The 26,258-nt window shown below is 37.9% G+C and overlaps 1 protein-coding gene and 2 pseudogenes across 1 annotated transcript; 2 read left to right on the top strand and 1 right to left on the bottom strand.

The window, feature by feature from the left end:
* Window positions 1–606: 606 nt before the first annotated feature.
* On the top strand, window positions 607–1,563 carry LOC122004229. The gene is made up of 2 exons (XM_042559150.1): window positions 607–1,132; window positions 1,301–1,563. The coding sequence occupies exons 1-2, from the start codon at window positions 607–609 to the stop codon at window positions 1,561–1,563; spliced, it is 789 nt and encodes a 262-aa protein (XP_042415084.1).
* Window positions 1,564–3,608: 2,045 nt separating this feature from the next.
* LOC122005478 lies at window positions 3,609–5,911 on the top strand (annotated as a pseudogene).
* A 2,004-nt stretch (window positions 5,912–7,915) lies between these two features.
* Window positions 7,916–9,996, bottom strand: LOC122004228 (annotated as a pseudogene).
* Window positions 9,997–26,258: the final 16,262 nt, after the last annotated feature.

The following is a 26,258-nucleotide window of genomic DNA, read 5'->3' as shown; positions in this document are numbered from 1 at the left end:
CATGTGGGGCCCACAAAAAGTGGGCTGCCACTACTGTTTTATTTTATTTTTTTGTTTTTAATATGGTGAGCCCCACCTTATATGAGTGCTGCCGTGACTTTATATTTGTTTTAAATTTTTTTTTAATTTAATTAAATTCAAACTATGCAAACATTAAAAGAGTCCGTTGGATAAATTAATTATCGAGGAATCAAACATTCGGAATCAAACGTTCAAAAAATTAACCGTTCGAAAAATTAAACGTTCGATAACGTTCAATTTCTCCCTATATATACATCCTTTCTTTCATCTATTTTCATCATTTTCATACCTATTGCCTACCAAAAATTTAGAGAGATGGATAAAAATTCTGGTAATTATTTTAGGGATTTGTTCAACTCTCCAAATATCGACGAAAATTCAAGTGAAGAAAGTTCTCGAGCCCGTCCTAATTTCTTCAATCCTCAATTTCCATTTCCCACTCAACATCCACCAAATTTCTAACCTTTTCCATATCCACCACCATATTACCATAATTTCCAAAGTTATCCAAATTCTTTGAGTGGCGACCCTCGAGCTCCGTTTTATACATATCCTCCAGAATATTGGCAGAGTAATCAGTATTTCATGCAAGGCCCATCTCATGGAATTAATCAGCTTCAATCACCAGAGATTCATTCAAATGAATCGAGAAGAGCTAGTGTTGATGCAATTGACAGTGATAAAGGTACATCTTATGTAGTCCCCGATTCACAATTTCCTCCATTTTCATCTAAAATAGGGTCCGACGATATTATTCTCAATCAAGCACCAGAGATGGGCAACAAATCAGATGAAGACAATAACAAGCGAACAGTATGGATAGTGGCATATGATAAGCTCCTTGCAACGGCCTACACAATTATGAGTGAAGATTCAGTAGTTGGTAATGTCCAGAAGAGTGAGTCATTTTGGAAACGAGTTGTGACATACTTCAATACCAATCAAGCTAAAGGAGCTAAAAAGAGAACTGCAGAGAAAGCAAAATCACATTGGGCTTCATTGAAAAAGATCATAAATAGATACAATGGAATCTACAATAAATGGTATAATGATCGACCAAGCGGATGGAGTGATGAGGATTTGATGGTGCGAGCTCATGAAGAATATAAGAGTACTTTTAAAACTACTTTCCAATATGAGCATGTGTGGAGAATCGTGAAAGATAGTCCTATGTATGCTCCTCAATCCTCAGATCGACAGGCAACAAAAAAAGCAAGAACATCATAATCATCAGATGCACGTACTGGCTCTTCTAATCCTAACACAACTGTTGATATAGATGATAGAGAAATCCGATTTCGTCCAATGGGACAGAAGGCAGCAAAGAGGAAAGGCAAAGAAAGAGTATGCCTACTTGATGAATTGAATCAGTTTATGCAACAATCAATGGCGCAGTTGGAAGAGTATAATAACAATAAGAAAGTTGATAAACTCATCCAAGCACATCAACTCCTCGTAATGGACACACGAGGCATGACTAATGAACAACTTCAAAATCATCTAGCGATATGTGAACAACTGAAGAAAAAATTGAACATGTAGTTAATTTGGTTTATTTTAGCTGCCCCATGTTACTTTTATTATTTGTAGTTTATTGTTATATATTTTATTAATTAAATATGGTTTGTATCTCTGTATTTTAATTTTAAATTTATAAAATATTAGTATTAGTATGAACTTAAATTTATATTTCTATTAAATTTTTGTTAGAATTAAATGTAAGTTAATTAAATTTGATGAGATATTTAATTGTGGAATTGAGGATATTTGAGAGTGAATATTTGATGAGTGGGACCCATAAATATTTGATTGGTGAGATATTTCATTGTGGAAGTTGAGATATTTGAATAGTGGGATATTTGAAAGATGATGTGGAAGTGGGGTCCATAAATACTTGGGAGAAATATCTCAAGCTATTGTGGATGCTCTTACTAGTTTCTTTCTTAGGGAAAGAGATGGGTGAATTTGACCCATTAGTTGTACCTAATGTCCTGTAAATCCGAATAAAGAGGTATTTAATGAGCATTATTCTTCTCCATCTAGTTGCAGTTGAATAACGACTTCTTTGAAAATGATGTTAACAAAATTGTTACTGTCCATGGACACCCTCTTTACTATATAGTTGGCAATAAGAGCCTGGATTATCAAGACATTCTCATGGAAAATATTTTCTTATAAATCATTAGGCCTGAAGTTAATAACGGGGTTATTAATATATTGATCAAATATTAAAATCTTAATTCAAATCAATTCGAGATTGATCAATCTTACTAGGAATCGATTGTATCAATAGTTATAGTAACTTTGATTTCTAAACTACTACAATGTGGTGGTTAAATAAATAAATTAAATGTATTAGAGTAACAATAAAATTATAACGGTTGCTGCAACGTTAAAATATTAACTGTTGCTATAACTTTGTTGCAATTATATGTTTATAGCTATTATGATGTATATGTTTTGTGAATATTAAAAATCAAGAATAATTTTTTTTCTTGTGTATGATAATTTTAGATAAATCCTAAAATTTCAAAGATAGCAAATTAGAAGGTACCGGAGGAGAAACTCTAAACGATCAAACCGAAATAAATCGATAGAGAGGAAGTTGAGACGATAAAATGTAAGTAATGTTGTGGAGTTGGTAGGCGAAGATGGGATGAAATGGGACGGGACGGGCTAGAAATTTTGGACAGATTTTGTCAAATTACTTCGAAATTTAAAAAGAAATTTTTTGGTCCAGAATTTTCTAATTCAGAGAATGTGGTCTCATCCTGACAATAGGAATCCTCTGATCTAAGATTTTTGGATCATCTTTAATCACCTGTTTATTTATTAATTGGATGAATTGAATTTCACTTGTTTAATAGGTGGGGTCTAATTTATCCAACTAATGAATAAATAGATAGAATTCAATTCATCTAATTAATGAATGGACAAGACCTCTTCTGATTCAAAATTTCCTAGACCAGAAAACTTAGCCTCCACCCCGAAGGTTCAAATCTCCGCATTATGTTCGGTAATGATAGAAATCACCGGATACAGTGACTTTTATTTTTTTTAAGGATAATACTAAATGATCAGAATTTGATTAGCTAGAATTCATGTATATATACATGTACAAAGACATTTTAGTAATATTATATGTATATATTAATTATATATATGTATATATATTGAAAGATAGAGAATTTTAGTTGATCAGAAAATTTATCTTTTTTTTTTTAAAATATATATATATACTGAAAAAGTTGCAGCAGAGGGTGGGTTGCCTGCAGCCGGGCCACCATGCTGTAGCGGGGGAAATGATTGATTATTTTTTGTTTTGGTATTTTTCTATTAAATTATTTTTAATATGAAATTAGAGATATTTAAAAGAGGAATATTTAATTATAAATATTTGATTAGTAAAATATTTAATTATAAAATTTGATATATTTAGAATTAAGATATTAATAAATATTTTGTTGAAGAAAATATTTAAATATAAAATTTATGAAAAAGTTAGATATTTGACGTGGATGTACGGAGAAATATTCGGTCCTATCCTCTGAGGGCGACCTTCCGAACTATCTCGGCAGGGCCAGCTGCGCAGACGAACGGTTGCAACTTGCCAGTGTTCTTTGTTTCCATTCTCCACCCTCTTGCTTTGTTCGGCAAGGATGAAGAGGGCGCATCAACAGGTGCCCATCGGTATCGATCTCGGCACGAGCTATTCTTGCGTTGCCGTGTGGCGAAACAGATGGGCGGAGATTATCCCCGACGAGATGGGCAACCGCACCACCCCCTCCTGCGTCGCCTTCAACGACACCGAGCGCCTCATCGGCCACGCCGCCAAGGCCCAGGCTTCCATCAACCCCACCAACACCATCTTTGGTCACTTTCCCTTTCTCTCACTCTTGCTCTAATTGCTGATTTTGCCTGAATTGTATTGTGAATCGGAGTGCTTAATTCATTTGCAGATGTTAAGCGTCTTCTTGGCAGGCGCTTCAGTGATCTCTCTGCGCGAGGTCACGTGAAGACTCTGCCATTCGAGATCACTGCAAGATCCGATGACAAGCCGATGATATTAATTCAATACAAGGGCAAGGAGATGGAATTTGGCGCGGAGGAACTAATCTCCATGATCCTAATGAGGATGCGCATCATCGCCGAATCCTATCTCGGATCCTCCAGCGCCAGGCCATTAGGGACGCCGGTCACATCGCTGGCCTCCACGTCATGCGTCTCATTAACGAAGCATCGGCAGCCGCTGTCGCTTACGGCCTCGAGAAGAAAGGCAGTAGAGGTTCCTGCAGCAACGGTGAGAAGAATGTGCTTGTCTTCGACCTCGGCGGCGGCAGCCTCAACGTCTCTCTTATTGCCATCGAAGAGAGCATCGCTATAGTGAAGGGGAGCGCCGGCGAACTCTACCTCGGAGGCGTGGACTTCGACCAGCGACTCGTGAACTACTTCATCCGTGACATCAAGACGAAGCACAAGAAGGACATCAGCGGCAACCACAGGAAGGTCACGAAGCTGAGGGCGGCTTGCGAGAGGGCGAAGAGGGCTCTCTCGTCGGCAACGCAGACGACGATTGAGATCGACTTCCTCTTCAACGACACCGACTTCTAAGGCAACATCACGCGCAGCATGTTCGAAGAGCTTAACAACGACCTCTTCAGGAAGTGCATGGAGGCAGTGGAGACATGCCTGAGAGAGGCTCATGTCGACAAAAACGAGGTGGACGACGTCGTCTTGGTGGGTGGCTCTTCGAGGATTCCAAAGATACATCAGCTGTTGCAGGTGGGTGGGTCTCAATTTTTTCACGTCGTGTAAATTATTTACATTTTGAAACAGATTATACAATGTGATCTTTAAACTGTAACTATCATTTATATCAGGGCTTCTTCAATGGCAAGGAACTCTGCAAGAGCATGAATCGGGATGAAACGGTGGCTTGTGGTGCTGCAGCTCATGCAGCGATCTTAAGTGGCCATGGTAATGATCAACTGGAGGATTTTCTGCTTTTGGATGTCACTTCCCTCTCCCTAGGATTGGAGACAGCAGGAGTCATGAAAGTGATGATTCCGAGGAACTGCGCCATCCCCAACAAGAAGGAAATGCTCTTCTCCACCCACCAGAGCAAACAGCAGGGCAGCGGAGTTTGTCATGAGCTGATTCAGACGGTTTACCAATTAAGACGATACAGTAGTGGAGAACTCGAGCAAGAATACGGATGACTCCTCCCCCTGTAGAGTATCGATTCAGGTGTACGAAGGCGAGAGATCAAGGGTACGGGATAACACACTCCTAGGCAAATTCGAGTTATCAGCCATCTCTACGGGCACCAACGGAAAACCAAAATTAAGGTGACTTTCGACATTAAGGCCGACTATGCACTCACTGTTTCAGCCGAGGACATGGTCACCGGCGACAAAAGCAAACTGAGCATAACCAACAGCATGAATAGTCAGAACAAGGAAGAGATTGAGAAGATGGTTAGTCGAGCTCAGAAGCATAAGGCGGATGACGATAAGCATGCGAAGAATGTGGAAGCCAAGAATGCATTGGAGAACACGGTTTATGACATGAGAAATGCGATGAGGGCGATGGATGAGGAGATTGAGAAGGCCATGAATTGGTTGGAGAGCAATCAGTTGGCAGGAGCCGATGAGTTTGAAGCCAAAATGCAAGAGCTGAGGAGAATGTGGAACCGCATCAAGTCCAAAGTGAAAAGACAAACAACATATGGAACTTAATCTGCACCAAACTTTTGAAGGTGTGTGTATTTCTTCAAGATGCTGAACTTCGACTATCTGTGAACTTGAATAGATTGAAGGCCATGCTGCAAATGGCTGTCACAGCCTTTTCAATCTAGACATTGAACGACTTATTATCGTCGTTAAGCTTCCTCAGAAGTTCTTCACTTAACTTTCCTTTCAGAACTTTAGGTCGATGCACAAACAGAAGGAAAGACCGGAGTCTGACCTTTTTCAATCACATGCCACACGTCGCTCGATAATTAGCCTAGGATCAGTCATAAATCCACCACCACATCCAATTCCGGCCATGCTCTGGAATCAAAGCAACCTTATCACATCTCGCCAAGAATACAGCATCCTCGCGCTTTCCTCTCTCCGAACAAAAGCTGAGCCTGATAAGGGAAAATCCTAGATTTTGGTCTTCATTAATTCCTCTTTGGTTCATATTTGTCTTGTTCCAGTCTCAGCTCCGTCTAAAAGAGAGATTTTTTGTGCAAAAAAATTGTATTTTTTTCCTCCTTCCAACAGATTGGTGTGAGTGAGTCGGATGTTTAAGGGATCTTTTTTGTGCAAAAAATTTGTTTTTTTTTCCCTCTTTGGTTTCTTCCTCCTTTCATCGGATTTGTGTATGCCATCAGTTGTGTTCTTTCCTTTTCCATGTAATGTTCTTGTAGGGCTGAGAGTTGCACCTGGAAGGCAAACAGATGTGAAATTTTAACAGTTTGGGCTTCGGTTTGAGTCTTGTTCCAGGCTTCCTCTTCCTCGCTCTTGTTTTGGTGGAAGCAGAACAGAGCAGAGGCATGGAAGATGGCGGTTACAGGAGCTGCTCCGCCGAAGATCTTTTCCTCCCTCTCTTTTGCTGGAGGAAACCATCTTCCATGAGTTCAGCGGCCATCAATCCGCAAGAGATCTCTTATCCGCTGAAGCCAATCGAGGAAGATGATGGCACATTGGAGCCAGAGCTGATGAGGCTGCAGGACACTGCAGGCCTTCCCAGGTTTCTCTTCACCAAGGAGGAAACCAGGGAGGAATTGGAGCCAGAGGACGGGAGAACCCGGAAGGGATCAAGAGCTTGAGTGATTTGTTTGTGACTTCAAGCACTCCATGCTTGATGCCTCTCGACTCCCCTCCTTTCTTCGCTCCTCCTCTGACTCCTATGTTTGATTCGTCAAGCGCAGAGGAGTTCATCAAGATGTGGTCCTCTCCACCTCCAAAATTCAAGTTTTTGAAGGATGCTGAGGAGAAATTACAGAGGCAGAAATCGATGGAAGAGGCAGAAACTTATGGTATCCTGCAATTAATAATGGATACATTCAAAACATAATGAGCCCACGAAAGGAAAAGGAATGGAAGCACAAATCCAAGTGTACTTTTCTTACTTTCGTAATCCCTGGGAAAGATTGCTCTGAAAGTGGTACTTTTCTTACTTTCGTAATATTCATTTCCTTTATCAAAGTTATTAAACAGTAAAATAAAAAATAATAATAACAAAAAAAAACAACAAAACACTATCAATTTTTTATTTGGTTTACATTTTTGAATGCTAATCCCAACACATGCGTACAGAACGCGTTTTTTTCCCTAGTCTGGAACCTCCGAACGGAGGAAAAATCTCTTATAAATTCAGATCACCTCTCAAATGATGACTGAATGTGTATTTTGTATTCAATCTGGAGTTAAACTCTGATTTTTATATTTTCATCATATGTAGTACATGATTAGTAGTCATTTATGATTTACTTCTTCTATATTAATCTAGAGATGGATTAACAGGAACGTTAGGATGCTGGCGAAACGAATCTCCCTTTTATTTTTGTTATCACTCAAGTCTCGAACACTAATGTACTCTTTTTTTTTTCAAAAAAAAATCAGTAGATATCCTTATTAGATTGACCGAACAATATCTAATCCCGCCCAATCTGTTGTTCGAATCATAAACATCAATAACAATCAATTGTCATTTTTGTGCCAACTTCCCATCCAATCCCACTCAATCCGCTATTCAAATCCTTTTTGTTCTATTGAAAAATCTTATCAAACTCTATCCCATCACAATCTCGTTGTTATTTGAGTTTTTTTTATCAACCAGAATTTTTAGGTCGATAGAAAACTTTCGATCACCGATCTCTAATCTTGCTTCAGTCACCCAACTCCTACTTCCTGCAAATCAAACATGCAAGACAGACATACAAACAGACCTAATTCTTAATCTTTCTAATCTACTGGACTTCCTTATTTGGAGTTCACTTTTCCAAAACTTTTCATACTAACTAAAGTTAAACCTCCTGAAATATACCTTGGCCAAGCATCTGATTATACTTCACCTACTTAAACCTTTTCCTTGTGAGATTATCTTGACCCATCTGAACTTTATCATTGTCAGATATTTGATCCATCTTCAATTTTATTCTGGTCAATCTTGATTACTAGTATTACAATTCTTACGGGAAAAGACAGATCGATCAATTACTAAATACCAGGTAAAACACAAAAAGAAAGAGAAACAGACACCATCAGGCTATTGAATTGGAATCTTGCAAAGAGATTAAATCATTTCTTCTTATCGCTAACTCCAGTGGAACTAAAATAATAAAGAAACAACTCGTTAGAAAATTGAAGGTCAAGGCAAATTGTATGCCAAAAACATTTTATGGAAAAGCCCAAAAAAACAACTTTTGGAACTACTTGCCAGTTTATAAGAAAATGAAAATGTTTCAAATAATTACGAAATTATGCTTCTTTAAACAGACCCTAAATAATTTAAAGTTTCTTGCCAAGTTACAAAGGACATGCTTGGTTCTGGACATGATGATCGAGGAATTAAACAGGGTAAGCATGATAATAAATATGTACTCTATTGTTTGATTAGACCTTGTTCATATATCTGTCATGTATTTCCAGTGTTAAATAAAACACAAGATAATAATCCACTAAAACTTTGCTGCTTAACAACAAATTCAACCATAATTTTTTACAGGGAAAAAAAATAAAACGAAGGATAACAACAATTATTGCATCAAGATTGATCAAGAATAGAACTATTATGGGAACTAAACATGCAATCAATGTGTTTTATGGATAGTTATTAGATACTAAGATAGTTTATCATACAACTAAAGACGACAGCTCCATCCATCACACGGAACTGCAAGTAGATGACCAACAAGACAGATATGATGTATCCCAATTAACCATTCTACTTGAGGTTGTGGTAATCGAACAAGTTCAAAAAAGTAAAACAAAATTTGAAATTTAGGACACATTAAGAGAGGTAAAACAAAAATAAAAATGAAATTTGGGACACAATTTCTAGGAATTGAATCACAAACCTCATCTTTCGAAGAACATTAGCCATCTCCTCTCTCTTCTTTTTGGCCCTCTTGTGCGTGCCGAGCTTTCAGTTTGCAACTTTTAGTGCCCGCTTGTCCTTTCCAACTTTCACAAGCTCAGTGATCCTCTTTTCATAAGGAGCAAAACCAGCAACGTCTCTGATCAAGTTCCTAACGAAATGAACCCGCTTGCTAGTTTTCTGGAATATAATTGCACAAAATTTAACAATTAGTCAAAAAAAAATAAAAATAGGAAGGTATCTGAGACAGCAACATGTTGAAGGTTTCATCCGATACAATTGAACAAGTAACAAAAGGCATTGTAATTACTAATTGACATCTTAATATATACTGAAAAAAAATACATTTATGTAAAAAAAATATAAGGCTTATGAATACGGTGACACATATAAGCTACAATTGCAAACAAACAACAGCAGTAACTAGAATATGTTGTAGTCAAATGACTCCTTGAACATTAGGGAGGTAACGAATATGATATCAGAACAGGCATCAAAGAGTGATTAAATGCAAAATTGACATAAAACATAGTGATAAATCATGAGCTCAGATATGAGGTACTCGCAATTTTGAGACGGTTATGAATTAAAAAATGGCCGAAAATAATGCATATAAAACATAGTGATAATGATGACTTCGACTGTGACAAGAGCTAATAAAAGAGAAACCTTCCGTGCGATTCGAGTAGTTTACCAATTTCCAGATGCAAATAAAAAGAGAAAAGAAACTGCAGAAAGTCGTCCAGAGATTAAAACATCAACTTTAAGAAGCTGAGATTCACACCCCTTTTCTGCTTGAAGGTCGAGGAGGCAACTCCCTTCTGGTGACGATGTGCCCTTTGTTAAGCCCAACAAAGAGCCGGTCTTTGGCTGAGGCGGGGCCATCACTACGCGCAGATGGAAAATCAATTCAACAAATGCACGAGAAAACCAAACCAACAGAGATATCAAGATGTAGAAGAAAGAAAGAAAAAAATGGAAAGGAGACGACCAAATTTAGGGCATAGAAATGGTTAAATCTTTAAATAAGATTTTTTTTTTTTTAAGCTTTCACATAAAAATGAAAAATCTACTTTTCTCTTTATAATTAAAAAACTCCTCTATAAATTTTTTTTTGGGCCCTACATTATAAATCATATAACATTCTATATTACAAATCACAAATTATAAAGCAATACTACTTTATCAGTAATTACAAACTCTATCTCCAAAAGGAAAAAATAGGTTTGAGTTTTCAATATCGCTCTTTAACTACAAACTTCAAACCTCATCTCTGCAATTATTTAAACTTTTTTATTGAGGTTTTTTTATTTTACAAATCTCTCACAAAGCTTGCATTGGAGATGTCCTTACCTGTGAAAAAGCATCATAGACTACGATGACCACAAACCCCAGAGAAGCCTTAAATAACAAGTGACTTCAATGAAAGGACGGAAGAATGACCCGAAAGATATTTAGGTGATGTTTGGTTCTCTTCTAGGAATCGGAATAGGAATGTGTATCATAGTATTGTGGAGTGGGAATGAGTATGAACTTGAGTATCATTCTTAAAAATAATGTTTGGTTAGTTGAATATTTTCAATCGGAATGAACCTAAATTTCCTTTTTTACCCTTAGGGAAAAATAAGAGAAAAAATTAGATAGAAGAGAAAGTTGAATGTGAGATAAATATATGATGAGAAAGAAAGTGTGATGAGAGAGAAAGTGTGATGGGGAAAATGAAAAGAGCGAAAGTGTGATGAGAGAAAATGAGGAGAGATTGAGAAGAGAAAAGTATGATGAAAGAGAAAATGTGCTGATTGAGAAAGAATGATGGGAAAAAATGAAGAGAGAGAAAGTGTGATGAGAGAAAATGAGATATTGAGAAGAGAAAGTATGATGAGAAAATATGATGAGAGAGAAAGTGTGATGGGAAAAATGAAGAGAGGGAAAGTGTGATGAGAGAAAATGAGGAGAGGGAGTGTGATGGAAGAGAATGAAGAGAGAGAAAATTTGATGAGAGAAAATATGGAGAGAGAGAGTATGGTAAGAGAGATTAAGGAGAGAGAAAATATGATAAAAGAGAAAGTATGATGAAAAATGAGGAGAGAATGAAGAGAGAGAAAATAATGAGAGAGAGTGTGTGTGATGAGAGAGAATACAGAGAGAAAATGGTAGAGAATGTGCGACAAGTGAGAATGAGGAGAGGGAAAATATGTTGAGAGAGAAAGTTGCAAAAAAAAAAAAAAAGGTGGAACCGCCACCTTAGCGGCTCCCTGGGTCCGGCCCCACAGATATCCAGAGGGGGTAAATCATGGTTAAGCTAGGCAGGAGGGGTGACTGGGGGTCGAGTTGGAATTTAAAGCGCAGCAGACCGAGGTTTTACACTCATGTGCAACTGGCGACCCTCGACACCTGAACCTCCGTTGCAAGCTTCAGACACCCTTCCAGCTGATCCAGCCCGTGGGGGCTATGTTGAGAGAGAAAATGTGATGATAAAATGAGGAGAGAGAAAGTGTGATGATAGAATGAGGAGAAAGAAAGTATGATGAAATAGAACAAGGAGAGAGAGTGAAATAAAAGAAAAATTGAACAAACATATTAAGGGTATTTTTGTCCAAAACTTAATTCTCATTCTCATTCTATCAAAATCCAAGGGAGGGGGTGAGTTTCATCCATATCTAAGTTTTTGGATTTCATTCCAAATCTTGATTCCATTCCCATCAACCAAACATAAAGTTTGGGAATAAATCCATTCCCTTATTTCCAAATCTCTAAACCAAACACCACCTTAATTATAAAGTTGCCTACGTTTAGCAACGTTGGATCAGTTGAGTTCAGAGGATGATCACTCTCAATTTCTTCTTGGAAAACTTAATTCCTAACCGTGTTCGGCAGGAGGCACTGCTCGACTTGCTCCGCCTCCTCGACACCTCCATCCCCCTCATCCCTTGCATCCACCATATGTTGGACTTAATATCATATGTGCTCACGAATGATTTAAGATGGGTAAATTGTCCTAAACTTCCTGCATGTAAACTTAATTTTCTCCTCAGCCCCTGTTAGAAAAAATTTGTTCTCACTCATTGCATGTAAACTTTTTTTTTTAACTTTCTAATGCATACTGATTTATCTAATTGTCCTTATTTTTTTTAGATATAAAAAGTCCAAAATAAAGTATAATTCTTCCTAAATTCAGCATATTTAAACTAGAATCTACTATATTTTCTATCAAATTGAGCACGACTCTTTTTCCGCCTGACTATTCGAATGATATACTCAATTCTAGTTAAATGGTATTGAATTTAGGAGGAATTATACCATTATTTTTACAAAATAGAAGCCCTCGTTATTTTTATAGGTACAAAAAGTTTAAAATGAGATATAATTCCTCCTAAATTTAACACTATTGAACTAGAATCAAATATATTAATTGATTGATTAGGTGGAAAAAGAGTCATGCTCAATTTGATATAAAAAATATACTAGATTCTAGTTTAAATATATTGCATTTAGGAAAAATTATACTTCATTTTAAACTTTTTGTTCCTAAAAAAATAAGGATAATTAGATAAATCGGTATGCATTAGAGAGTTAAAGTAAAGAAAAGTTTACATGCGGGGAGTGAGAATAAATTTTTTCTGATGCAAGGACTAGGGAGGAAGTTGAGTTTGCTACTAGAGATTTTAGGGTAATTTAAAGATTTTAAGTGATCAATTATTGGATATAGAATTATTGAATGCGAACCTCATATATACAAAACTTATTACTTGTATCCATTATTATCTATAGATTAATAATGATGTGCACTATATAATGGATTGGTCCCTAGATGATTATGGTAATTTTAACAAACTCCTTATTAACTCCTCCGGAAGACTAACATTTTTCTCCTTCTTCTTTCGTAAGATTGTCGGATCGACAGGTATTACATGAATAATAATGATAATTCTTCCGCATTCATGTTCTTCGTAATTTACAGTTTATGTATTTACTTTCGTGTATTATATTTTCGATGAAACTAGATCATGTCTTCTGATTTCTCTATTCAAGTTCTTATTTCGTTCCTAGAATTTATACGATTAGGAGAAACTCAAGTTCTATCAATTGGTATCAGAGCAAATGCTCTGTTTCTTCGATTTTATGGCAATATAATTTAGATTTTTTTTTATTTGTTGTGTTCATGCTAGATAAAGTTTTTTTCATGAACCATATATGTTTGATCATATAATTTTTTTTGATAACAAAACCTAGGAAAGAATTGATTTTCTATGTTGTTTGTGTATTTCACGAAGAACAATTGTGAACTGCCGCCAAAAACCATCACGATTAACCTAATTTTAGGTCAAATCGTGAAGGCTCAATCAATTGGCTTGATTGGTCAATCGATTACCAAGTCTAAAATTGTGAATAGAACTGAGCCGAATCAATTACCTAATGATTCAGTAGACATCAATCGATTGGTGAATTTTGTCAATCGATTAGCACGACTAAAATGAATACGAGATCGATTTTAATGGATAAGATCAAATCTAGATCAATAGATTTGATGTTATCAATCGATTGATACCTTTTATCAATCGATTAATCGCTTAAAATCACAACATAAATGAGTAGAATCGAACGGTCAATTGATTAAAATTATCTTGATCAATTAAATTTTTTTAAATTAATTAATAATCTTAAACTTGTAAGAGAATATTTCCAATCGAATAAAAGTCTTATGTAATCAATTAAAAACTTTATCAATCGATTAGAAATTTTCTAATCGATCAAAAATCATCATCAATTGATTCGATTTCTTCCAATCAATTAAAACATTTCTACGTGAACACTGTTTCATGCATGACAATGCATTAAAAAACCAAGGCATTAAACAATATTTTCATGTATATGAATGTTTTAAAAGGTATTTAAATAATGATTTAATTATAGAACTTAAAGCGTTACCTTCTTACGCGTGAGTTTTATATATAATTATATACATATAGTAAAATTTTCAAATTTATTATGATAATTGATTAGATAAAATCAATTGATTATCATATGATGTTAATCGATTGATAAATTTAATTTAAAATTATTAAGATTGATTAAATAATTATCTATTTAGTTAAAGTTTCTAGTGTTTTCTTAAGTCTATTTTCACAACATATTATTAAGTTGAATTATTGTGTCAGCCCAAAGGAAGACGCCTTAGATAAATTTAGTGTATTTTGTATTAGTAGATATATATCTATGCTAAGAATAATTGACCCAAAGGAAGATTACTTTTAAGTCAGATATATGCTCAAGGTAGCTTACAACTATAGAACAAAATTTTATTTTATTCAGATCATGCACAAAATATGTTAGCTTAAAGGAAGACATATTATCTGGCTGATTAAGATTATTGTGAGCTATGAACCAATATATAACTCATATAAAGTATCATATTATATGCACAAATGATGGGTCGGTCCAAATGAAAACACATTATATGACCAATTAAAGTTTGAGTTATATTAGAAGTGTAGGACCGTTGGGCCGGCTAGAAGGGGGGGGGGTTGAATAGCCCTGCAGAAATCAAAATACAAACCAACCCTTCTTGAACTCTTAAACTGACACTTGTAAAATAATCAAAGCAATAAACTAAGATCAGAACAGAAAAAGAGGCACCAGGTTTTGACTTGGTTACAACCGGGGAGGTTGTTAATCCAAGAAAGATGATCGCACTAGAATTTCTCCTTCAGGCGGAGAAGCCTCTTACAAAGTTGAAGCGCACAATAGAAGCTAACTACAGAAAGCGTACAAGTGTTTGAAAGAAAAGCGTGAGTTCTGAATTGATGAAAAGCTTCTGGACCAAGGCTATATTTATAGCCTTGGTCGGGGCGCCTGGAAGGGTTCCGGGCGCCCTGGGGGGATAAATTTTATCCCCCAACGGTCGGATCGAGTCAAAACTCGATTCTGTTGAAAAGTCGATTCCGGGCGCCCGGAAGGATTCCGGGCGCCCGGAAGGGTTCCGGGCGCCCCGGTCGGTTCCGGGCGCCCGGAATGGTTCCGGGTGCCCGGAGCCCTAAGGTCAACATAAGTTGACTTTTCGACTCCGGTTCAACTCATCTCAGTTCGGCTCGTCTTGGTCCGGGTCTGTTCGCTCCGGCTCCGCTTGCTTGGGTGATCTCGGCCTTCCGGAATAGGGCTCACCCGAACCCATCTTCCGGTCTTCTCGAACGTGCTTCCCTCCGGCTTCTTGTCCCTCGGAATTGCCGCGTGTTCCTTCTCGTCCACCAGGGTACTCATCCGCAGACTTCGTCCCTCGGTCGCACCCCGTGCCGACCTTCACGCTAGCTGAATCTCTTGCTCCCCGAGCAATCTTCCGCTCCGGCTTTTGTACCTCGAAACCACCGCGCGCACTTCCTTCTCGTCCGCCGGTGTACTCTTCCGCAGCACCTCGTCCCTCGGACGCACAGCGTGCCGTCCTTCTCGCTAGCTGCGTCTTCCGCTCGAGTACCTGTGCTCCTAAGCTCCTGCACACTTAGACACAAGGTTAGAAACAACGCAGGACCTAACTCAACTTGTTGATCACACCAAAACAACCTTGGGGTTCCAACAATCTCCCCCTTTTTGGTGTGATCAACCCAAGTTAAGATAGGGTAAAATAGACTTTAAATAAAATTAAGTAACTTAACTTAAGTTGCAATTTAAGTACAAAAAGATAGAAAAAAATTAAATCTATCTACCTCCCCCTAGACTTATACTTTCCCTAGATTTATACTTTCCCTTCTCCCCCTTTGATCATAAAAAATGGGGTTCCAAGAAAAACAATCTAAGGATTAAAGAAAAAATATTTAAAATAAATTCATGAAAATAATTTTAAGTTTTTGCAAGAATTATTTTGAAAAATATTTCTAACTTAAAAAAAATTTCTAAGTTTCTGACTTAGGAAAAAAAATTTCTAAGTAATTTGAGCATAAATTTATAATTTCAGAAAATCTTTTAACTTAAGAAGGAATGATTTTTGAGAATTTTTTTTTTTAAAAACAAATGACTAAGTAAAAAAAAATTCTAAGTAAATTTCTAAATTGAAATAAAATGTTTTGAATAACCCTTTTTAAAGCATTAATTAATTCTTGTATTAATGCTTTATTAGTAAGTTAATTAAACATTTATTTCAATATTTTGGCTTCCAGGTCGTGGCGAGGCACTAGGCCTTCTTGGTTATTGGAGCAACAACCACTTCCTTGACAAAACCTCATAAAGAAATTCTTTGTTTAATTTTCTCACTGAAAAAGCGCTAATTTTAATTATAAAATTTAGATTAAGCAAGATTTAGGAACCCAATAAAGGTTCCAGCCTACTGGATTAATTAAAAATTTCTTAGGGACATATTTTCTAGAGATATTCTTAATTTGTCCCGGGTGATATCTATAATACCAATTTATTTTTCTAGAATTAGATGAACAAGCATAATTTTTCAAATTATCTACTTGAATTTTCAAATCATTATTTTCAAGTTTCAATTTTTCATTTTCCAAATTTGATTTATCTAATTCTTCTAGAAGGCAGGATTTAGCTAAAATTATTTTTAAATTTTTTATTTCTCTTTCTAATTTACAGCAGTCTTTAGTTAATAACTTAACAAATTTATAAAGTTTAACCGGAGGAAGAGAACGTACCTGACTTACCTTGTCGAGTTCGTTGTCCGTATCTCCCCCTGAACTGCTGCTTTCTTCTGACGAAGCTCCCCCTTCATCGATGCTCTCGATGCTCATTTCGGAAGAGGTCGACTCGCAGTCTTCGTCTTGATGACTTGCCATTAGAGCAAGTCCGGAGAATGCCTCAACTTCCGACTCCGACGACGTATCGTCCCACGTCGCCTTTAGGGCTTTTCGCTTCTGGATAGGCTTCTTACCCTTCTCCTTGTCCTTGTTCTTCAGCTTGGGGCAGTTGTCCTTGACGTGCCCTTCTTCGTCGCAGTGGTAGCAGCGGATCGTTCTTCTCTTCTTTCCCTGCGGATGGTTAGTAGATCTGGATTTACAAAGTTTCTTGAATCTTCTTACCATCATTACCATTTCCTCGTCGTCGAGAGAGGATTCAGATTCTGGTTCGTCTCTCGAGGCTTTGAGGGCGACGTTGTTTTTAGGCTCCTTCATTCCTGCACATCTTGACTCATGCACTTCAAATGTTGAAAAGAATTCTTCTAATGAAGTCTTTTCTAATCTTTAGAAATGTAAAATGCATCTACTAGTGATGCCCATTTTGAATTTCTAGGGAAGGAATTGAAAGCGTACCTGAGCGAATCTCGGTTACTTACCTCTTCTCCAGTGATGATTTCTTTTATTCTGGAGTGCAGATGTACGACTGTCTCGTCTTCCCCAAGTCGCAGGCTGGTGAGCTGATTGCGAAGCAGATCTCGTCTAGCGAGCTTGGCTTCGGACGTACCTTCATGCAGCTCGAGGAACTTCTCCCAAAGTTCCTTTGCGGAGTTATATTTACCGATCCTGTTGACTTCTTGAGGCGGAAGGACACTTAGCAGATGGTACTCTGCTTTGCCGTTCGCCACGAAGTCGGCCTGCTCCTTTTTTGTCCATTTATCTATTTCCTTGTCCTCTGGAGCTTCAAAGCCAAATTTCATTGTTAAAAATAATTCAATATCTGTAGTAAGAAATACCTGCATCAGTTTTTTCCAGGTAGCGAAGTCCCCTTCATATTTCGGCGGGTGGATGCTTGGTCCGGCCATCGCGTTGCTTCGTTCGGCGGTTAGTCCTCCTGAAGCGTCTCGGCTCTGATACCACTTGTAGGACCGTTGGGCCGGCTAGAAGGGGGGGTTGAATAGCCCTGCAGAAATCAAAACACAAACCAACCCTTCTCGAACTCTTAAACTGACACTTGTAAAATAATCAAAGCAATAAACTAAGATCAGAACAGAAAACGAGGCACCAGGTTTTGACTTGGTTACAACCGGGGAGGTTGTTAATCCAAGAAAGATGATCGCACTAGATTTTCTCCTTCAGGCGGAGAAGCCTCTTACAAAGTTGAAGCGCACAATAGAAGCTAACTACAGAAAGCGTACAAGTGTTTGAAAGAAAAGCGTGAGTTCTGAATTGATGAAAAGCTTCTGGACCAAGGCTATATTTATAGCCTTGGTCGGGGCGCCTGGAAGGGTTCCGGGCGCCCTTGGGGGGATAAATTTTATCCCCCAATGGTCGGATCGAGTCAAAACTCGATCCTGTTGAAAAGTCGATTCCGGGCGCCCGGAAGGGTTCCGGGCGCCCCGGTCGGTTCCGGGTGCCCGGAGCCCTAAGGTTAACATAAGTTGACTTTTTGACTCCGGTTCAACTTGTCTCAGTTCGGCTCGTCTTGGTCCGGGTCTGTTCGCTCCGGCTCCGCTTGCTTGGGTGATCTCGGCCTTCCGGAATAGGGCTCACCCGAACCCATCTTCCGGTCTTCTCGAACGTGCTTCCCTCCGGCTTCTTGTCCCTCGGAATTGCCGCGTGTTCCTTCTCGTCCACCAGTGTACTCATCCGCAGACTTCGTCCCTCAGTCACACCCCGTGCCGACCTTCGCGCTAGCTGCGTCTCTTGCTCCCCGAGCAATCTTCCGCTCCGGCTTTCGTACCTCGGAACCACCGCGCGCACTTCCTTCTCGTCCGCCGGTGTACTCTTCGGCAGCACCTCGTCCCTCGGACGCACAGCGTGCCGTCCTTCTCGCTAGCTGCGTCTTCCGCTCGAGTACCTGTGCTCCTAAGCTCCTGCACACTTAGACACAAGGTTAGAAACAACGCAGGACCTAACTCAACTTGTTGATCACACCAAAACAACCTTGGGGTTCCAACAAGAAGTACCGCTAATAAGTTATATTTTAGTCCACAGAGTAAAATATAATGTTGTATTTTCAATTAGTATCTCATAATTAAGGAGCCCATTGATATGTAGTTAAAATTTTTATTTTAATATATAATGTTATGTTTGCTATATCTACTTATTAGTTCTTGGCTTTAGTTAAATTGTGAGTTTAAACAAATTTTTCTCTTTAATTTCAGTATAATCTGTAATTACTAGTATTAATAATATCTCAATATTAACTAGTTTGAATTTTACTGAATGGAAAGAATATGTGATCGTAGTCTTAAGCTGCATGGACTTAGACGATACATTAGGAGCAATTATCCTACACCTCTGACCAGTGCAAGCACTATAGAGCAAATGACTAAATCTTAGCTATGGGAGAAATCAAATCATATATGTTTAAGTATCATGAGGTTTTCCATACCAACATCAATAAAGGCTCAATAACAGAGGGAGGAGATGCTAGAAGTTTCCTTAACCAACTGGCAGACTAATTCACCTTAAGTGAAAAGGTTGGGACTACCACACTTCTTACAAAGTTAGTAACCATGCAGTATAGTAATAAACGAAATATAAGGGAGTAAATTATGGATATGTCCAATATAGCGACAAGTTTAAAAGCACTAAAACTCGTTATGTATGAGAGTATGTTAGTGCATTTCGCCTTGATGTCTCTAACTGCACGGTTCATTTCTTTTAACATATCGTATAATACATAAAAGGAAAAATAGATATTGAATGAGCTCATTGCTCAATGAGTACAAGAGGAGGGGAGACTGAATATTGAGACATCTGTGAGTACTCACTTAATATGTGGTTCTCAAAATGCAAGCAAGAAGTGAAAAAATGATCAATAATAAAGGAAAATGGAAATAAACTGTAAATTTTGGAGATAATGACCATAAGGAGAACAAGCAACAGCATAAGGAATCTCCCTATTTCTTTTACAAGAAGAAAGGTCATATGAAGGAACACTGCCTCAAGTACACCAAATGGTGTATAAAGAAGGATAAACTTCTCAATTTTGTTAATTTGGAAGTCAATTTAGCAATTGTATTCACTAACACTTGGTGGATAGATGCCAATACTACTATTCACATAAGTATCACTATACTGGATTGTCTTAGGAGCCGACTTTCGCTTGATGGTGAAATATACATCTATATGGGAAATGGAAAGAAGACTAAAGTCAAGTTGATTGATATGTTTGGATTTTGTTTAAGAACCAATGTCTTTCTGGATTTAGAACATATATTTATTGTACCGCCTTTTTTTACAAAATTTAATTTAATTTTATTATTTAAACAAATAAGGTTATTCATCTTTATTCATAAATGAAATTTTTAGTATTTTTTTAAATTTAGTACTGGTTGGCAATGATTCAATAGTTGATCAACTTTATAAATTGAACATCTTTACTCTTATAGTTGATAATGTAATAATGCATAGTATAGGTATGAAACGTAAATTGACCGATGAGAATTCTTTCATATTGTGGCATAGGCATTTAGGACATATATCCAAACAACGTTGATACTGGATGTAACGAGCGGACCCAGAAGGTGATGTAGCGGTCAAAGTTAAGGTGATGTGGCGGTCAAAGTCAATGGAGGAGAACATCCTCCATCTAGCCTTGATTGTTTGCCCAATGCTAAGGCTCTCAGGCTGACCGGATTATAAGTTGTTCAGGAGAGGGCCGATCGATCCTTAAGTCCGTCGAGCATAAAGGGTTTAGTACTTTACTCTTGAACTGAAAAGATAGCATGTCCGATCGGGTTTAAAGACGACCATCCTTATAGGCCGGTCGGGATGTCCAATCTACCTCGCAATCAATTGACCATAGGGCCGATCAAGGGAAAGATTGAACTCCTGACTTTGTACAAGCCTCTCTACGCATACCCAGTTGACCCAATTACTGGTCAGTCCTATGGGTTTCCACACGACAATATACCTGTGTATCTGTTCAATAACAGATCCGGACGGGTTTATATGGCTCCATAGCCATCCCTTATATGCATATATATAAGATAGCTTTTTTTATAGATTCGATCAGACTTCTAGGTTCACCTTGCCTACAAATTATTATACGCCCAGCCGGATAAAAGGCTGGCTGGGCCTAAGGCACCTCAACTTAAAATACCGACCAAACATCTCAGAACATAGCCTCATTTCTATGGGTGGTCCATTATAAGCCCGGTCGGCCTCATTTCTATGGGTGGTCCATTATAAGCCCGGTCGGACAAAAGGCCGACTAGGCCTGCAGTACTTAGCTTCATATTGCTTTCCAGATGGATTTTCAGTATGCCTAGTGCATGATATTATTTTTCGAGTGTCCTGCAGTACAAAGTAGCTTAATGCTAGGATAGCCATAAAGATGACCGGCCTTATAGCCCGACCGGGATATACTCAGCCGACAGCATGAGCAGAGAATCCTAACAACCTATCAGCATAACAACTATATGTCAAAGAATATTTTTCTAAAGCCTTCTTCAAGGATAATCATGTTTCTCATCAGCAGAGCACTTATGACAACATATTCCTTCAACAACCTCGGTAATGACATAAGCTATAAATGACAAAATGTAAGTACCCCATGGTAGTTTTAATGTGGTCAATCAAGTTAAGTTAGGTCATGTGTATTTGATCCTTGTGTCTAACTGTGCAGGAGCTTAGAAACACAAGAAGTCGAGCGAAAGACGCAGCTAGTGAGAAGGATGACACAGGAAGGGAGTCAACGGGCTTGGTGCATCCAAAGGACGAGGTGCTGCAGAAGAGTACATCGGCGGACAAGAAAAAACCGCCCGGCGGTCCGAGGGACGAGCAGCTGGGGACGAAGGATGCTCAAAGAGGAGGTCAGAGTTGTTGGTTACTCCTAGGAAAATCGTACCGGTTCCACTGTACAAAAATTTTGTACAAGTGTCGAACCTTTCCTTAAATAACCAATTGTGTTCTTTAGAAGTTAAATTAGGAATCGCAGACGGAACTTAACATCAATGATTCCAAATTTAACTTATTTGTTCTTAATGGTTTAGATTTGAATTGCAAGCGGAACTTAACACTATTGATTCAAATCCACCTATGTTATTAATTCCATTAAATATTAATTTCCAAAATTGGCTTCCAGAGCTGCATGGCGAGGCACATGACCTTCTTGGATATGGGAGCAACCACCACCGCCTAGACAAAGCCTTTTAAGGAAAGCTAATATTTAATTTCCTTAAATAACTCTAGGTTAACCAAAAAGAACAATCGAATCACAAATTCAAAAAAAAAAGAAAACAAAAACTCGAAAAATAAATTTGAAAAACTAGATTTAATACCTCTTATGTTTGGAATTCTTACAAAGAGAAATAACTAGCATGATGTGGAAAACAATTGCTAATTATACCTTCTCCTTGTATGCTAATAACCTCAAGATCTTCTGTCGTATTCCTCGCCTCGCCTTGGACGTCGTGTGGGCGACGATCCTCCAAGATGAACACCACCCAAAAGCTTTCTTCGTCTTCCTCTAAAATCCAGCCACCACCACCACCAAAGGAGAAGAGAGCAAAGGGAAAAAGAGAAGAGAGAGGGCCGGCCACACCAAGAAAATCTCCAAGAAAGAGAATAAGAGTTGTGTCTCATGAAGTCTCCTCACCCCTTCTTTTATATTACTTGCCCAAGGCAAATAAGGGAAGAATTTTTACAAAAATTAAAATCTTCCTCTAGTTTTTCCTTTTTCCTTTTATTTTTCCTTTTCTTTCCTCTTGATTGAATCAATCACCAAATCAACGGTTGGATTGATTTAATCTTGGCCGACCCCTTGCTTGGGCACCAAGCAAAGGTGGCCAACCACTTATAGGAAGAAATAAAAAATTTTTTTATAAAATTTTACAAGAAGAAATCCTCTTATAAAATTTTACAAGCTCTCTTTCCTAAAGTGGATGTTAAAAAGGAAAGTTTTAAAAATTAAAACCATGTTTTAAAATTTAAAACTTCTTTTCAAAAGTTTCCTTTTTTAACATGAATAAAAAATTTTAATTTTTAAAACTTCTCTTTCTTTTTTCTAAAACCATGGGGAAGGTTAAAAAAGGAAAGTTTTAAAACTTTTAAAACTCTCTATTAAACCATGTGGCCTAATTCAAATAAGGAAAGTTTTTAAAATTAAAATCTCTCTTTTAAAACTTATAGTTTTCTACAAAGAGAACATTTTAAAAATTCAAAACAACCCTCCTTGTTTGATTAATGTGACTGACCCCTACTTGTTTGATCACCAAACAATAGGGCCGACCCCCATAGAAGAGGATGTGGCTGGCCCTTGCTTGGTCACCAAGCATTGGACCGACCCCCTTCTTGAACACCAAGATGTGCTTATATTTGGATGAACTTGAGGCTTTAATGAGGCTACGACAGAGACCTAGAGGAGAAATTGATTTTGGCCTTCCGATGAGCTTGAGTATCCCATGTTCGCCCCGAACACACAACTCAAGTTCATCGATAATAACCGATTCCACTAGAGAGTTATTATCGCACTACCGCACCAATCCCAAATTACATTATGGGCTCCTTCTTATCATGAGTGTGTTAGTCTCCCTGTGTTTAAGATAACGAATGTCCACTAATTAAGTAAGTTACTGACAACTTACTTAATTAATATCTAGCTCCAAGAGTAGTACCACTCAACTTCATTGTCATGTCGGACTAAGTCCACCTGCAGGGTTTAACATGGCAATCCATATGAGCTCCTCTTGGGGGCATTCTCAACCTAGATAACTAGGACACAGATTCCTTCTATAATTAACAACACACACTATAAGTAATATCATTTTCCAACTTATCGAGCATATTGATTTATCAAGCTAAACCTCACCCTTTGATAAGTCAAAGAAATAAATATTAAATATATGTGCTTGTTATTATATTAGAATTAAGAGCACACACTTCCATAATAACTAAGGTCTAGTTCTTTTATTAAGTCAGTATAAAAAGAACTTACCTAAAATGGTCCTACTCAATACACTTAGAGTGTGCCAGTGTAATTTATTAGTCAAGATAAACTAATACTTAATTACACTATGACTATTCTAATGGTTTGTTCCTTTCCATCTTAGTCGCGAGCAACTGTTTATAATTTATAAAGAACCGACAACATGATCTTCTAAGTGTGACACCACACACCATGTTATCTACTATATAAATTAATTGAACAATTATATTTAACAAATAAATGCAGATATTGACCAATGTGATTCTTTTATTTCAAAAATAAATGTTTACAAAAGCTAGACTTTTAGTATACATTCCAACAATCTCCCACTTATACTAAAAGACTAAGCTGCCATATCTGTTGCCATGCATCTGATTTCCATCCTCCCACATGCCGATCAAAAGCTTTCGCTGGAAGGGCCTTAGTAAAAGGATTTGCCAGGTTATCTGCTGATGCAATCTTGGCGACGACAACTTCTTCTCGCTTGACGATGTCTCGTATCAGGTGGTACTTGCGCTCTATATGTTTGCTTGTCTTATGGGCTCGTGGTTTCTTCGAGTTTGTAACTGCACCGCTATTATCACAATAAATTGTGATGATTTTGGGCAAACCAGGAATCACATCTAAGTTCATTAGGAATTCCTGAGCCATACTGCTTCTTTGGCTGCCTCAGAGGCCGCCATATACTCAGCTTCCATGGTTGAGTTTGAAACGCACTTCTGCTTAACACTCCTTCATGCAATGGCTCCACCTCCTAAAGTAAACACATAGCCTGATGTAGACTTACTGTTGTCCCTATCTGGTTGGAAATCCGAATCCGTGTAACCCACAGGGAGCAAATCGTCTGCTTAGTAAACTAGCATATAATCTCTAGTCCTTCTCAAATACTTCAATATATGCTTTACAGCAGTCCAATGTCTTTGTCCAGGGTTACTCTGATATCTGCTAACCATGCTCACGACAAAACAAATATCAGGTCTCGTACACAGCATTGCATACATTAGGCTTCCCACAGCCGAAGCATAAGGAACTGCCTTCATGTCCTTTATCTCCTTTGATGTCTTCGGAGACATCTCTTTAGATAAGGATACTCCATGCCTAAAAGGTAAGAAACCTTTCTTGGAGTTCTGCATGCTAAAACGAGCAAGGATTGTATCTATATATAAAGGTTGGGATAGACACAACATTCTTTTCTTGCGATCCCTTATAACTTTGATTCCAAGAATGTGTGCACATTCTCTTAAGTCTTTTATATCAAATTGTTTGGACAACCATACTCTTACGTCCGATAATACCTTGACATTGTTGCCAATTAACAAAATATCATTTACGTATAGTACAAGAAATACCACCACATTTCCGTTACACTTCTTGTATACACAAGACTCATCCGGACACTGAATAAATCCATATGACTGGATTACTTCATTAAACCGGATGTTCCAAGATCTTGAAGCTTGCTTCAGTCCATAAATTGACCGATTCAGCTTGCATACTAGATGCTCTTTGCCTTTTTCAATGAATCCCTCTGCTTGCTTCATATGGATGTTTTCTTCAAGACTTCCGTTAAGAAAAGCTGTCTTGACATCCATTTGCCAAATCTCATAATCCATATGAGCGACAATGGATAAGAGTATCCGGATAGACTTAAGCATAGCTACCGGCAAAAAAGTCTCTTCATAATCGATTCCCTCTTTCTGAGTATACCCTTTCGTAACAAGCCTTGCTTTGAAGGTTTCTACCTTCCCATCTGTCCCTCTTTTCCTTTTGTAGATCTACTTGCATCCAACGACTTTTACACCATCAGGTGGTGTTGGTTGCTACTCGGAAAACCTAGAGGTTCCACTGTACAAAAATTTTGTACAAAGGTCTGAACTTTTTCCTAGCTACCATGTGTTCTTTTAAATTAAATTTTGGATCGCCTGCGGAACTTAACACGTTTGATCCAAAACTTAATCTATTTGTTCTTTAAGGTTTAGACTTGGATCTCCTGCGGAACTTAATGTTGGTGCAATTTCCAGCGGGTCAAGGTTGACCTAGTTGACCAAGCGTAAACCTTGGTCATGGTTTCGATGTTTGACAATACAGAAAGACATGTAGACATGGACAATGCAGGTGCAGTTGTCCATGCGGAGAGATACTGATCAGGGTCTGATCAGGTTGGATGAAGAAGAGTCAAGTAGGTCAAGGTTGACCGGATACTTGACTGGGAAGTCCTAACTGGGATGTCAGGCAGTCAGGAAATCCTGGTGAGTGAAGCCAGGTGAAAATCCTAGTGAGTGAAGCTAGGTGAAAGTGAAAGTCCTGGTGAGTGAAGCCAGGCAGTTGGGAAGTCCTGGTGAGTGAAGCCAGGCAGTTGGGAAGTCCTGGTGAGT

The sequence above is a fragment of the Zingiber officinale genome, chromosome 7B (genome assembly GCF_018446385.1).
Source record: "Zingiber officinale cultivar Zhangliang chromosome 7B, Zo_v1.1, whole genome shotgun sequence".
NCBI classification, from domain to species: Eukaryota; Viridiplantae; Streptophyta; class Magnoliopsida; order Zingiberales; family Zingiberaceae; genus Zingiber; species Zingiber officinale.
The sequence above is the reverse complement of the archived record's forward strand: the minus strand, read 5'-3'. Positions and strand labels throughout refer to the sequence as shown.

What these genes read in the sequence shown, in the direction of transcription:
- LOC122004229 (XM_042559150.1), top strand. Translation starts at nt 607, where the DNA reads ATGCAAGGCCCATCTCATGGAATTAATCAGCTTCAATCACCAGAGATT. An exon ending in AGCTCATGAAGAATATAAGA is followed by an intron (nt 1,133 to 1,300) that starts GTACTTTTAAAA and finishes CTGTTGATATAG; the next exon opens with ATGATAGAGAAATCCGATTT.